Source organism: Fukomys damarensis, unplaced genomic scaffold (genome assembly GCF_012274545.1).
Source record: "Fukomys damarensis isolate Sample0158 unplaced genomic scaffold, DMR_v1.0_HiC HiC_scaffold_34, whole genome shotgun sequence".
Taxonomy (NCBI): domain Eukaryota; kingdom Metazoa; phylum Chordata; class Mammalia; order Rodentia; family Bathyergidae; genus Fukomys; species Fukomys damarensis.
This window is the reverse complement of record NW_022900946.1, coordinates 7,669,353-7,684,670: the sequence shown is the minus strand read 5'-3', so window position 1 is coordinate 7,684,670 and position 15,318 is coordinate 7,669,353. Positions and strand designations below refer to the sequence as shown.

Below are 15,318 nucleotides of genomic sequence, written 5' to 3'. Positions count from 1 at the left end.
GACAGTATGTTAATCACCAGGGACCGACAGATAACATGGAAGCATTGACCTAGCAGCCCCCGAACGGCCAGGCCAAGAGAAACATTCACCACAGGCGCTTCAGACTTTCAGAGAAAGCTCTGCACTTCGTGCAGCTACTACTGAGGGGCCGGTGTCTCGCCTAAGTCTGCGCTGAGTGCCCTTATCCGAGAAGCATTTCATGCTATAGAAATCTGGTTCCTCATGGGACAGAAGACTTCACATTACAGAACTTTTCAGACGTTGGAATATTTGCATACACATAATGAGGTATCTTAGGGATGGGCCCCAAGCCTAAACATGCAATTCATTTGCTTCACGTATACCTTACAAAGGACATATAGGCTGAAGGTCATTTTATACCATATCATTAATAATTGTGTGCATGAAACAGAGCTTCACGGTATGGAATTTTCCACTAGTGACATCATGTCAATGCTGAAAAGGTTCTGGAGTTTGGAGCATTTTCAACTTGGGGTCAGGAATGCTTGACCTTTAACTGCTAAACAGAGTGTTCGTGGAAGGACAGGGCAAGCACTTGTTCTTCTAACACCCAAATGGCACCCACTCTTACCACACTGCAAGGGTCCCAAACAAAAATAAGAGAAATCCACTTCACTCACCACAGTGTAACCCCCACTTGGTAAGGAGTAGAAGGAGAAAGAGCCATCTTCCTGGGAGATCGCATAGCACAAATACACCAAGCTCTCATCTTGGGGCTGGAACCCAGGCACTGGTGAGACGTTGCAGCCCAGGACATCCTGAGCCAGGGAAAGAAAGAGAAAAAGACTTCCTTTCCACTTACATGTTCTGACTGCCACCAAACAGCCTCACTACCAGACAGGACAGCTTTTGTAAGTTTTAGGTCAATTTGTGTATTTCTGAAATAGAGGGCATATTCACACAGCCAAAAGGAACAAAAGTCTTTACATTGAAGTTAAAAAGATAAAAATTGGCATGGTTCCTTGGATGGTTCTTTGGATAAGACCACCCTTCCCAATAATGGATCACGGTGCTGTGCGTGGTGGCGCACGCCTGTAATCCCAACATTTGGGAAGCTGAGGCAGGAGGACTGCTGCAAGTCTGAGGCCAGCCTGGGCAGCATAGTGAGTTCAAGACCAGGCTGAACTACATAGCAAGATCCTGTCTCAAAAAACCAAATAAATAAATAAATCACCACTGTCCAGATAAGGAAATGGTGGCTCAGGAAGGCTAAGTGACCAGCGCAAAGTCCTGCAGTTGTTAAGAGGCAACTGTGTGATATCAAAGCCTATCCACTTCCCGCCAAACTCCAAGCCTCCTAGTTTAGACACCCAATTTCTTATGACTCAGTGGAGACACAATGTTCTGAAATATTAAGGCAATTGGTCAACCTTAAACTGACATTTTCAACAGATCTTAGCCTGAAATCCCCCATTCCACCCCTGCTCTTCCGCCCAAGACATACACCTGTCCTTTTGTTCTTTATCTCCCTACGTGCTTCCTGTACTTACCTCTTTGGTTACTAAAGAAGAAAAGAGAAGAAACTTCACCCCTTTCATGGGCTCTCCATCACTCCGAACAGAGCCAGACACATTATAGCCAGCAACTATGAGGGGACTGGCTGCATTAGCATTAGAGTTGGTTACACGCACAGTGGTGCTTGCCTACAAAGAAGAGAGGCTTTAACTTCCAAAAAGATAAAGTGTCTAACAACATGTTTCAACTAAAACATTAACTGGAGAGAGCAATACGTAAAATTGCATAGATGATCGGTATCCACAGAAAATTAGTTCCAGGACCTCCACAGAAACCAGATCTGAAGATCGTCCAGTCTCTCATATAAAATGCTATAGTATTTGCACGTAATCTATACACATCCTCCTGTGTAGTTTAAATCATCTCTAGTTACTTTTAACACCCAATACAATGTAACTGCTATGTAAACAGCTGTTAAAGGAATACTGTTTAAGGAATAATGGCAAGAAAAAAGGCCTCTCACTACAATTGCTTCCCAAATAGTTCCAATCCACAATTGGCTGAATCCAAGGTTAGTTGAATCCCCAGATGCAGAATTCATGGATACCAAGGGCCAACTGTACAATGGTATAATTACAACTACTTTTTAATGCCAAAGTGGAAGGGAAGGAAATGTGGTAAAACTTAAATACTGGTTTTGTCTAAATAGTGATATTTTAGTTCCTCTACACTTTTCCACCTTCCAAAATGCCTAACTTTGTCCTACTTCTTTGAATTCTTTTCGTGTCCCGTATTTTTAATGAGCATATTATGCTTTTTCCTATGTGCCAATTTTTAATGAGCATATTGTAATATTTTCCATGTTTAACGATATACACGCATACATTTTGTGTTAAAGTATAGTTTACATAGGAAAAGCATATTTTAAGCATAGAGTGCAGTGATTTTCTCAGGTTGAATCGACCACTCTGTGTAACCAACATGCGGCTAGAGAAAGAGCCACCTCCAGCCCGGAATCCCCTCTCACTCACTTCCAGATACTGACCCCCAACAGGTAATCGTTATCCTGACTTCTGTCACCATGCTTGGTCTTAAAAATCACAACTTTACATTAATAAACTCAAATTCTTTTTACACATGCAATTAGCATACAGTGTGAACCTAAAAATTTAGTCTGTGTACCATGTGTAAACTTGAGTTTTAAATAAAACATTTTCAAATGTTGCTCTAAGAGAGTAAAGCCCCAAAATTCAGCAGTCAGAAACACTACAATTTTACAATTCAGGGTAAAATTACACCATCAATTACAGATGCATAAAACCTATAAAGACTGAAATGTTGATTCTGTTGCATCTTCAGGATTTAAGAGACACGGCCCCAGAATTAATGCAAACGTTAACAGGTCAGAATGTCTTTAAATCTTATTTCAATTTTTTTCTTACAGCTGTCACAAAAGCTCATCTAGTATATTTCTTTCTTTTTAAATTTTCCATTATAAACTAAAGTAGAACATACAAAAAATACTCTAAAGAGCACTATATATCCTCTTACTACGTAAAGAAATTAGAAATATAATTCAAGACCCTGATATACCCCAAAACTGCCTTCTTCTCTCCTTTTGAAGCCATCAATATCACCATGCACGTGGTGTTCTCCATTCTTATGCACGTCTTTGTAATTTTTCCACTTAAAACTGTGTCTATACATATTCTTACACATAAGACTATATCCGCATTATCCTGAGTGGTTGTAATCCTACTTTCTTCAACTCTGCTTTGAAATGTAGTTATAGTGACATGCATAGCTCTGGATCTCTTTCCGGCTGACACACAGGATTCCATTGTGTGATGGCTCCAAAAAACCACCATCCATCCTTTTTCTAATGGGCATCTAGGCTCTTTACAACATTTTGCTATTACAAACAAAATTGCAATAACCATTCTTAATACCTTCTGCTTGGGCACAGAGACAAAAGATTCTAGAACATTTAGGTGTATTTATAGATTTTTGTTTCTCACTGAAAAAGAAAACAAATACACTTCATCAGGAGCTATTGCTGTTGATTTAGCTCAAAATAGCCATAGTTAATAATAGAGCTACTTCACGGCAGGAAGGTGACACTGCCACCTAAACTGAAACCAATACCAGAAGCATCTGCTACAGCAACAGAGTTTCACCTCACAAACCAGCCATGAGCAGCACCATTGTTTCTTTACTGACATCTGGAAAAACCATAAACTCCTTTCACATTCTAAGTTGAAATACCCTGCATCTGTTCCCAAGCTAGCACGTCGTTGGCAGGGCCACGCTTGGAGCTGAAACACTCACCTCTTTCAATGCCCAGGTCGGATGAGTTGCGAGGATTTCATAATCTCCAGGAAGAACTTTAAAAAATGCAAACCTAAGAAATACAAAAACATCACTTAACGTTCTCAAAACAACCTGAGTATTTCTAATGTTACGACTAGCGTCAGCATGTTACAACTAACGTCAGCAGCATAACAATATAACACCTGAATCATCACAAACTTCCCACAGCCAGCTAAATGAGCATGAAGGAAACTCAGATGACTAGCGTCAGCAGCATAAGAATATAACACCTGAATCATCACAAACTTCCCACAGCCAGCTAAATGAGCATGAAGGAAACTCAGCTCTTCACTGGACAAAGCCACAACGAAAGGCGCTGGCTGAATGCATACTGTGCCCAAGAAGAGTGTTCCGTGTGCTGGAAGGAAGGACACGGGCTCCCACTTTCCTTATCTCCAGGACTTCTGGCATTAAACCATCACTGCAGTTCATCGGGGTCAGTCATAGAACAGTCAGTCAGGTTGGACAAGTATAACTTGGCAAGGAAGCTGGGCAACATGGCGCACGCCTGTAATCCCAGCTCTCAGGAGGCTGAGGCAAGAGGCTCTCCATGAGTTTGAGCAGCCTGGGTTACATAGTGAGTCCAAGGCCAGCCTGACCTATAAAGTGAGATCCTGCAAAACCGAGGAGGCAAGGAGGAAGTGAGGGTAACGACCAGAGGGTATCCATATTGCATGGGGTGGACGCCAACACCAGATGACACCAAGGGTGTACACACAGTAAATAGAGACAAGCTCTGAATCCTACACAAATGAGGTTTGATCTGTTATCTGAAACAAGCATAAGCCATCTTAAGCTCTATGCAAAGCAGCTGAGATAAAACCAGTAGCTAATAAAGACAATTCTAGTAGCTGTAGGCAAACTAAGACCTCCAGGAGCTGAACCGAGACTGTAAAGGCCCCCGCAGGGACCCTGACACATCTAACCCGTGACACTGACAAGGCCTCTGACAACCAGAGCACTCATTCTACACTATAAATAGCTTCAATTTCTGATCATACAGTAGTACTGTCCCCTCCCAAGTGTGCCTATCATAACCAGATAGGCTCAGAAGTCACTTTGTTACAAGGAAACTGAAACTGCCCTTGGATTCTGAAGAAGACTTGGCCTCTGCTTAACTTCCAGTGCTGCAAGTTACCATCACTGTTTAGGCGGTGCAGATGGTCCAAGTCATTTTTCCTGATGAGATCGACAAACAACAGGCTGATCACCCCTAATATGAAAGTCTAAAGTCTTCCTAAATCCAAAGTGTTTTGTGCACCCACACAATGCCACAAGAGGACAATTCCATACCACAAAACTGTTTCATGTACTAAACTATTAATAATATTATGTAAGTTTACCTCTGGCCCATATGCACAAGATATACAGGAAACAAAAATGAGTCTCAGGTCTAGACATGGGTCCTAGCCCCAAGATATCTCCTTATTATATGCCAATACTCCAAAATCTGAAAGAAAATCCCATAATCCAAGACAGTTCTGTTCCCAAGTATTCTTGGTAAGGAACACTTAACCTATACTCGCCTAGGAAAAAGAATCTCAGCTTCATTTTCTCCTAGGGAACAGGGCTAAAGAGGCACCAATCACACAGAAATAAATATCTTTTCAAAATGAATTTAAACAATAATTTTTAAATTGGATGACTTCCTAACAAACTCATTATAAATTTCTATTTAGATGGTTCTGCGTAATGAAGTAGTTAGTAACAATTTGAACACTTTCAAAATTATCCGTTTGAACTATTCTGATACTAAGCTTGGCACATCTGGCAACTATTAAACTCAACTACATAGATCCACTAAATAAGTGCTGCAAATTCCATTCGGCAAGGTTAATTAAGTAATCGTTTTGATATGCAGTGATAAATGATGCCTGTAAATCATAACTCAGCTAACCTATATTGAGCGAACATCATGCAGACTCCACACCAGGTGGTTTGAAACAGTAATTTGATCTTCCCAAGAATGTGAGGAGGGCAGATTCCACAATTACCACTGACAAATGAGGAAACTTGAGGCACAGAGGAATGAAGTAACTTGTCTCAGGCCAAAGAGTTAGCAAATGGAAGGGCTGGGATTCAAATCCAGGCTCAGGCACCGGCCCCAGCTGCTAAATGAAGGCCTACTAAGTGCCAGGCCCTCTAGGGCTATTGACTGATACTTCATTCACCCCAGGAGGCTGCATGGGTCAAATGACTTCCACATCACAGTCAGGAGTAGGGGCTCTGAGGGGTGTGAACTTGCTGGAAGTTAAGAGGTCAAATAAGGATCTGAACCAGGGCCCCTAAATCCAAAGCTCCCTCCAGCCCCGTCAGAGCCCAGCTCCAGCTACGACGCTGGGTGCCAGAATGTCACTCACTTTCCACCAGGTTGTGAGACGGTGGACTGAATCCTCGCCTCCGTCCCCGTGTTTCTCAGAGACACCTGAACTCCTGCAGGACCCAGGGGCTGCCCTTTGCTCAGCACCTGTGTGGAGAAGGAGGTTAGGACCCACCAGGCAGCAGAGGTCTCTCCTTGCAAGGCGCCTAGAGCTTTCTTCAGTCAAGGACCCCTCTGAGAAGGTGTCATAAACCATGGGTGCCCTTTCTGAGGGTGGGATGACAGAAAATCACACCTGACTTCATGGAATCTAAAATACCATCAGTCAAAGATACACCATTACAAAGATCACCATCTCTAATAAGAAGCCCGGCACATGAAGTAGGCACTGAGGGCCTCGTCCTTAACACAAAAAAAGAGAAACATGTCCACCACAAGGACCATGGCAGCAAGGGAATCTGCAGATCTCAAGCCTGGAGGTCAAACAGGGTGGGAACCAAAGTTCTCCTCTCAGAGTCTGAAGGCAGAGTGGGCGCTTGTGCAAGTTAGCAGCCCCCCAGAGAGCATAGCTTTGACACTGAGACTACTCCCGGGGCAGGGCCGGGAGCAGAGGCACATCCTCTCTGCAGGAAGAGAGGTGCACCCTCTCATCAGTTCACCCACAGCCAACATGAAGGCCATGGTCCTGCAGAGTGCGCACCTCCTACTTTGCATCAGTACAAAAGGCCACTCCTGGCATTGACATTCTGAGGGTGGGAGAGGTCAGCAAAAAACACCCCTAAAAACACCACTGTTCTACGCAATGGAGTGAAGAAGTCAGAGAGCCCCCTCGAAGCCCATCTGGGGGCTCCTTGCAGGACCAAAACCCTCCAGTTCAAACACCATGTTTTCCCAAAGGTGGTGAGAAGACTTAGTACCCGTTACAGAGCAAAGTGAAAAACAACAAGTTCCAAAGCCAAACCTTTCCATTCACAGAGAACCCGGTGAACACAAAGTTGATGTCCCCACCCTTCGTGCAGATGTCATTGACGCCATCCACATACAGCTCCACGTTGGTTGGCTCTGAGGAATAAGGCGGAAAAGGGAGAGGGAACGGCAAGACAGAAATCAGCTTCAGTTCCGGGACACAGGGAAGCTAAGCAATACACATTTCATGGCTAAGCTCTTCTATTCATTAATTTCTGAACACTTTCTACACTCACGTGATTCAATGAAGGGAAAAGTGTTCCTCTCATCCTTTTTCCAGTCACCTGGCTTCTTGCCCCACTGGAACAAATGTTTACCAAATAAGAGTTTAAAAACAGTCTTTCGGCTAACTTATATCTTGGAGTCCCATGGAAAATTCAGTAAGCACCAAGTAAGTTCGATTTGCCGAACGTTTACCATCGGCTGGGCTCCATGCTGAGGGCATTCAACCCTCACCACTATCTCAGGAGATTATGTATACAGGTCAGAAAGTTTAAAGGGTTCTCCCGAAGCCACACAGTTTGTGAGTGCCACAGCCCCAGCAGGACTCCCCAACTTGGCTCCAGGCCTGTCCCAAGCCAAATATAAAAGGTGAGCTACATTAAAGCAGGCCCATAAACCCAAATGCCGTTAAGAACCCAGTGGGAAAGAAGCGAGGGAGGCCAAGGAGGAACAGCGGCAAACTAACAGGGGCAGCCCCTTCTCAACTGTGCCACCTGCTGCCTGGTGGGCCCGTGCTGCCCAAGCTTCCAACCTCTCAGGAACACTGGAATACAGATGGTGCATGCAATCTTCTGATTTTTCGATATTAGCGATTAATTTACTTGTTCTAGAAAACCGAAGGGTTCATCATGACAGGGTTTTGATGGATTAACAGTTAAGATCGAGTTGTTTGTTTGTTTGTTTTTTTATACCAGGGACTGAACTCGGGACTTTACACTTGTGAGGCAAACAGCAGCACTATTGAGCTAAACACCCGGCCCAAAATCTAGTTTTTAAAGGTTAAAAAGAATATAAAATAATAAGTAGAGGAAAAAAAAACATGAGAATTTCAGGTAAAAGGAAGAACTGCAAACCCATGCACAAGAATATATACACAGGGATGGGGATGTAGCTCAGTGGCACAGCACCTGCCTGGCAAGCGCAAGGTCCTGAGTTTGATTCCCAGGACCAAAAAAAAGAATGCACAAAGGGGAAGATTCAAACGGGGAGGTGGGGGGCTGAACAAGCATCCTAGAAAGGAGGCTATCCAAATGGTAGATTAACAGAAACACCTGAAAAAGTTGTCCAGTCTCACCGGTCAGCAGACGAGTGCAATGGAAACCACAATACAACACTACCACGTCCACTACTAAAATGAGAAAGTCTGACCGCACAGGGCTGGCCAGGATGCGGAGCAACCAGAATTCTTGTACACTGATGGCAAAGCATAAACTGCCCTGCTTCAAAATATTCACTAAACTGAGCATGTATAAATTCTATCACCCCGCAATTTCACTCTTAGCATGTACTTAACAAAAACACAAATGCCCGTGCACCAAAAGGTATGTGCAGAACGCTCAGCAGTGTGACCCCCCTTAGCAGCTACAGGTGGGAAGCAAGCCAAGAGTCCACCCACAGTAGAACGGATGCACACTGTTGTACATTCACCCAGCAGAGTTCCAACAGCACAGAGAACGAAGCAGAGTGCACATCACACGCACAATCTTGTGACCACCACCAAGAGAAAGACACCACACAAAAAAGTATCCTGTGGGATTTCATTTATACAAACTTCACAACAAACCAAACACATGGGTGATTTTAGAAGGCCAGGGCAGGGGTCACCTGTAGGGCAATTAATGAGTGGTGGCACGGGGCGCCGCTGGGATGATGGAGAAGTTCTATCCCACCATTTAGGTGTCATTCCTGGAGTATTTTGAAAATTCACCAAGGGAGGGAGGGAGGGGAAAATTGAATTCAGTAACCTTTTCTATTCGCTATACTTTTCTGTAAGTATGTTATAATTCAACAAAAAAGTTAATCAAAAGAAAAAGCACCAGCAGGAGCAAAGAGGTTGCCTGAAAAACTCAGACAGGCCACCAATGGGTGACCCCAGCCTTCGTCTGTACTCGGGTTGGGCTCCCCTTCACCATTCTGGAACGTACCTGACAGGTACCTCTGACAATAAACTAAGGAAGAGCTACTGTTCTAACCAAATGAGTGCTCAGTGAGGAAGGTTCACTTCGCCTCTATGATGGCGGGAATCAAACACGAAGAAGCCTCACTTCTTCCCCAGGTGTAGACAGCGGACACACCTACTGCACCCAAAGGACAAGTCTCTCTCCTTCCAAACAACCAGCCAGCCATATATAAATGGAACCCTCTCCTCTGATCTCAGATCTGTTCCCAAGTCTCTGATTCTGCTGCAAGGGAGTTCTGGCAGAACCTGGATGCTTCTGTGTGTATGTGCAGAGGGCGGTTTCTGGTTCCAGTGCTTACAAACTTGCGCCAGCCGTTCTGAACATCTAACACCGGCCCACTATTCCCCTCAAGAACCCCCAGAAGCAGAGATGCTAACAACTGTGACTCCACGGTGAGCAGACAGAAGTGGAGGGGAAACAACTTGCCCAAAGTCCACACTGAGCAAGGGAGGCCCAAGGACACCGGATCTTCTTAAGAGTCACAAATCTGGGTTTTAAAAATCAAATCTCACAATGTTTAAACATTCAGTCAGTTTAAAAAACAAAAAATAAAACTGAGGTGCTAAAAGAGAGCCAGCCTCAGAGAGAAACAAAGTCCCCAATCTGTGGCTATGCTGCTCAGCTGCCACGTCACGAGCGACACTGCGAAGGCAGTCTTCTAAAAGGGACACAGTATGGGAGAGACACCTATTTTAAGAAGGATGACAGGCAGCTTTAAGGTAGATCTAAGATAAATCCAAACTAAAGTGACAAGGGGGAAAAAAACCCACATGCCAGAAATGGATTCTTAATATTAATAGTCTCTGTGCTTGGGCAAACTAAATTCATATCTAGCACACAATGTGATCCTGACGAGCTATGTCTGCTTGCCCAGCTCACTTACCAAAACTCCACCCTAGGGGAGGCTCAATCTTTAGAATAAAATCTCCCTAAAAGGAAAAGAAAAGAAGTTAGATTTAAAGGAATGAGAACCGATGACTAATTGAACACAGTGTAGTGCTATCATTTAAACTAAAATCATTCTGCCTAAGATGAAATTCTAAGTGTACGCAGTATAAATGGTAACATTTCCTAGATGCCCTTCAGATGCTGTGAGCTGAAGCCACCACCCAAAGATTCCTCAAGCAGTAGGCAGATGCCTGCAGAGGTCAATGTGTGACACTACAGCTCCTGACACTCATCTTTTGATACCAAATGCATACGATTAACCGAGTCCTCTGTTGACTTCTCACGTGCCTAACATTTTAAGAGTCAGTACACATCCTTAGGAACCAAAGTCATTCCTTAAAATGGATTTAACTCAACAAGGCCAACCCTAGTTTCTTGAGATGGACATGAACAGTTTAAAGAAAAGTAAATTGGGTCCATCTCTAGAAATCTAGATTTCATGACCCAACTAGTCCACCTTTATACATATTGTGCATACAGATCTAAGTTCAAGAATATTCACTGCTGTGTTGTTAATCATAATTTAAAAATTGAGAAAAGTCTATCCGTCCATTAATTGAAAAGTGGCTAAATTACAGACATGGGTTGACTCTGACATTCAGTGCAGTCCTAAAGATGCAGTGACATAGATCTATACACATTGATGATAAACGTATGCAGAGGGAAAAAACAAACTTCCCTATAGTAATGTTATCATTACCATGGGAGAAAATCAAACCGAAGAATGATTCCTATCATTAGATTCCATTTATATTTCTTAAAAATCCAAGTCAAAACTAGCTATATTATTTGGCAGGAGTCTGTATTTCCAAATACAAAGTTGAAATTTAAGGATGAAATTGTGTGAGTAGAAGTGTGCAAGGCCCCGCCTCTCTGTGCGGTTACATATTACGTACATGCGTACATATTTATGGGTATCTGCCTCCAAGTAGATTATTTTGGATGCACACCAAAACTCTTATCAGAGGTTATCACCGTAGAGGGAGGTGGCAGGGGCAAAGGGTACAAATTTATTTCATGCAACTCGAAGACCTTGAGGGTTTTTTTTTCACACAACCCATAAATTCACACACTGCTTGTATAAATAACTCTTTAAACAATATTTTAGGCTGCTGGCAGAAAGAGAGTTCTATTAAGTCAGTTTCTCAACCCTGGCACTACCGGCATTTGAGCTGTCCTACGTAGCATGGCAGGTTGTTAAGCTCATTCCTGGCCTCTACTTTGTAGTACCTCTCCAAGCTGTGATAACCGCAATGGCTCCAGACACTGCCACGTGTCCCTGGAGATGAGGAGAGCCAGGGTGCTCAATCAAGACAGTCCATAAGCTGTCTCCCTCAGAGCCTGGCTAGCACTGCCACAGTCCACAAATCATTTTCAAAACCAATGAGCATTTGCTCATGTGGGAAAGGCCACTTTCCCGGCTGGGGAAAAGACACACTAATTACTTCCCATCATAAAAGACCCGCGGTGAAGACTGAAGTTCCCCTCCTCTTACCTTATCATACAAGGGGATCATAAAGTAGCCATTGTTAGGGGCACAGTCTGTCTGGTATTTCAAAGTCCCGTGCTTGGTATACAACTTTATCTGAAAAGGAAAACAGAAGTCATAGTATCACCTTTGATAATTAACTATGTACATTATGCCTGAATACATTCACTCTATATGCATTTTCTGGGTTCCTACTGTAAACAAGTTATTAACACTGAGCATCAGATCAGGGACAAAAGAAAATAAGACAAAGTCACTAAAAAAAATGTGATTCAATGTTCTAAAGGGCTGGGGCATAGCTCAGTGGGACAGTGCTCGCCTAGCATGCACAAGGGCCTGGGTTCGACTCTAGCATGGAAATAAAAGAAAAAAATCTCAAGCCTAAGGCAAGTCTTGCTTTTCAATACTTTTGTTTATTTTGGCGACTATCTCTATGTTGTTCATATAAGTTTCTGAGTCTAAAACAAATTTTCAAACTTTGCTGTTAGCAAAGTGCTTAATAAAAAGCATACAGCATTCCTAGGGCTCACCTCATTTTCTCAGCTAGAAGGTCTAGGATAAAAGGCAGAGATCTGCATTTCTAGCCCCAGATTGACCTAGAAATTTAATTTTCTCTTTTCTGTCCTCCTCAGAACAAAAAAGACACATAAGATACTAATCTGTTAATACACATCCTCTCCTTAAGCACACTAAAATTCTTGTGTCCTGAACATCAGCAGACGAAACTGTTCCCCCAAGATGAGCGAGCTCTGCCAGGGTCTTCCACACTCCAAGTCCTTCCACCTTCAGAGGCGCAGGGGGGAAAAAGGGAGCCACTGTCTTTGACGGTGGTTGAACAGATTCCTATCAATGTGTATTAGGCACCTAGCACAGAGTACATGTTCACAAAAAAAGTTCTTATTACTGTTTAATACCTCTGAAGGAAAAAGGAATGCAATGCAATCAGCAAGGCATAGATCAGGCTCTAGGAAAATTCCCTGACCTCCCTACATGGTTCAACCAGTCAATGAGACTCAGTTTCCTCTCCTACAAAAGAACATTATTGGGTCTGCTGACTTCTAAGAGTCTGACCTCTAAAATGTGAGTGCTGGGACCAAGATGTGAAATGACACAGCCCGCTCTTCCCAGCTGAGATGATGCAGCAAGCAGCAAACTCCTGACTTACACAAATACGAAAGGAATCGAGTGAGGAAACAAGCAGACTGTAAGCTCTCCGTGGGCAACAACCACACCACTTACACTTGCACAGGGCTGAGCATCCTGTTGCTTTAGTGGTGTCTATTCAAGGGAGTACATGAAAAGCAGGGATTGGACTTCACCAGCCCACAGTGCTCAAGAGGCACTGTTAACAGACATCGCTGCCTCTACAGGGTTTCAGAGCACTGTGCAGCCCACAACGGGTCTTGCATCCCAAAGATCAGGTGGTTCCCCAGAGATATTGGGAATCCAGATTTTAAGGTGAGATCCAATTGTTAATGTATCAGCAACTGATATGATTGTTCCTTTTCACAGTACAGGCCAGTGTAAAGAACAGAACATCTCTGGGTGTAGCAAAACATGCACGTAATCTCATGACTCTGGAAAACTAAGGCAGAAGGGTCCTACGTTTGGGCCCAGCCTGGGCAACTTACCAACTCAGGGAGTACCTGTCTTAAAAGTGCTCAGGATGTAACTCAGTGGGAAGGCCCTGGGTTCAATTCCCAGTACCATAAAATAATGGCAATTCCCTAATAGGATTTTTGGGCCGGGGACTTAGCTCAGTGGTTTCACCACCTGCCCTGCAAGCACAAGGACCCGAGTTTGATCCCTGGAACCAATAAATAAATAAATAATAGGATTTTTGTCTGATCTGTTCACTATCTTGCTATATCTCCACTTGGGACAAGGCGTCAGTATATACAGGAACTCAATAAATAGCTGCTGAATGAATGAAGATGATGAAAACATCCAAAACGGAAAAAGGCCGGAGAGAGTGAAGGTAAATGTATCGGAACACAGAAAACATAATCAAAAAATGACTGAAAAATCCATTTCTTTTATAAAGTACAGATCAGGACACAGGATGTCATTATGTCAGCGTCATATTTATGAAATGTCTGATTTCATAATCAGAAATTACAAAAGAATGAGCGTCTCCAACCGTGTGGCAAGGCAGCCCAGGGTGCAGGCAGCGCAATTCACAATGGGTCACAAAACCTGCTCTCTGCTGTCAAGGTAAGTACTGGGGCTAGTTCTACCGCCTTTCCCTTTCTCCCAGGGCCCCAGGACACTATACACGGCAAAAAGCTCTTCAAGGCAGATGCTGAAATGCCGCATGCCTGCAAACCCAGGAGGTGACTTGGGCACCCAGCAACATGTCCCCAGCAGCTCCTAGAAGCCCTCCCTCAAGGGGAAAAAAAGGGGAGAGGAGCAGCAGACACCGATGTCCTGAAGATGGTGATTCCTTTTTAGAAAACCGTGGCGCTGGGTTCTGCTGTTTCTCTCCCATCCTTCAAGTATAAAACTCGGGAGCTGGAATGAGGCCAGGTCAAAAGGATCCTGGGGTGTGGAATCAACTTCCTACCCTCCTCCCCCAATGCTCAGGTTCAATGCTACTAAGGTTCAATCCTCCATCACCATCACTGGGGAAGCCCAAAGGTGCTTTCAGACAACCTCAGGTTCCCCTTCCCTTCCCTTCTGTTTGGCATTTCTCTTGCTCCTCCTTTCACAAAGGATCCCCCAGGTACATGCTCTCTGCCTCTTCCCTTTCCCACCCGTCCTACTGCCCCATCCGTCCCCTTGACAAAACGCTGCCCAGCCCTCCCTCAAACCCCTTCCCATCTACCTTGACAAGTGTCCTTCGGCCCTACTTTCATCCACCCCCCTTCCTCTTCTCAAAAGCTTTCTGGGTCATAATCTCATGACAGTCGTTTGATAAAGCTTTATAACTTACTTTCTAAAAATGTCTACATAAATCTCTAGTGTAATTCCAAAAACTACCTATTAAGGCAATCAGGGCAGCTGGCAACTCCACTTTCAGAGGAAAGCGGGTGTGTGTATTGTCAGGGACAGCTGGGTACAGATCCCAGGCCCCGAGTGAGCGATTCTGACCCACTGAATCAAGACCTACGGGCTGGGAATCTGCGTTCTTTAAAAGCACCTCCGCGGGTTTGAATTACTAATGGATTAGTTCACTGGGGCAGAGGCAGGGGGTCCTGGGCTGTGGAGCTTAATAAGTAACACCTGTTGTCTCCAGGTTCTGGAACTCGGCTTTGGCGAGATCTAAGTTTCGGGGGGCCTAGTTCTGCGAGGTCTGGGGGTCTAGGTCTCCACGAAAGGAGGGCCTAGGCTCCAGGGTTTGGGTCTGTATTCTGGGGATCTGTATTCGGGTTGTGAGAGTCGGGGGTCCGCAGCTGACCCCACTGCACTCGACCCCTCTGGCGCATCTGGGGAGGGTGGCGGAGCCCGCGCCGGGCACAGGGTGCGCAGAGGGAAGGGCTCCGAAGCAAGGCCACTGCGGCCCAGAGAGGCCGAGCGACCGGCGCAGAGTCACACCGCGAGGCGAGGCGAGGCGGGCAGGGCCGGGG

The 15,318-nt window shown here is 44.5% G+C and overlaps 1 protein-coding gene across 1 annotated transcript in view; it reads right to left on the bottom strand.

Moving 5' to 3' along the window:
- LOC104852954 (nodal modulator 1) overlaps positions 1–14,068 on the bottom strand; it is a 49,995-nt gene extending 35,927 nt beyond the window's left edge. Inside the window, exons 1-8 of the mRNA XM_033758740.1 lie at positions 13,949–14,068; positions 11,759–11,848; positions 10,199–10,244; positions 7,128–7,228; positions 6,207–6,313; positions 3,805–3,877; positions 1,512–1,664; positions 642–779 (exon numbers count right to left, since the gene is read on the bottom strand). Of these exons, the coding sequence (XP_033614631.1) occupies positions 642–779; positions 1,512–1,664; positions 3,805–3,877; positions 6,207–6,313; positions 7,128–7,228; positions 10,199–10,244; positions 11,759–11,848; positions 13,949–14,068 (828 nt within the window). The remainder of the gene's footprint in view (positions 1–641; positions 780–1,511; positions 1,665–3,804; positions 3,878–6,206; positions 6,314–7,127; positions 7,229–10,198; positions 10,245–11,758; positions 11,849–13,948) is intronic.
- Positions 14,069–15,318: the final 1,250 nt, after the last annotated feature.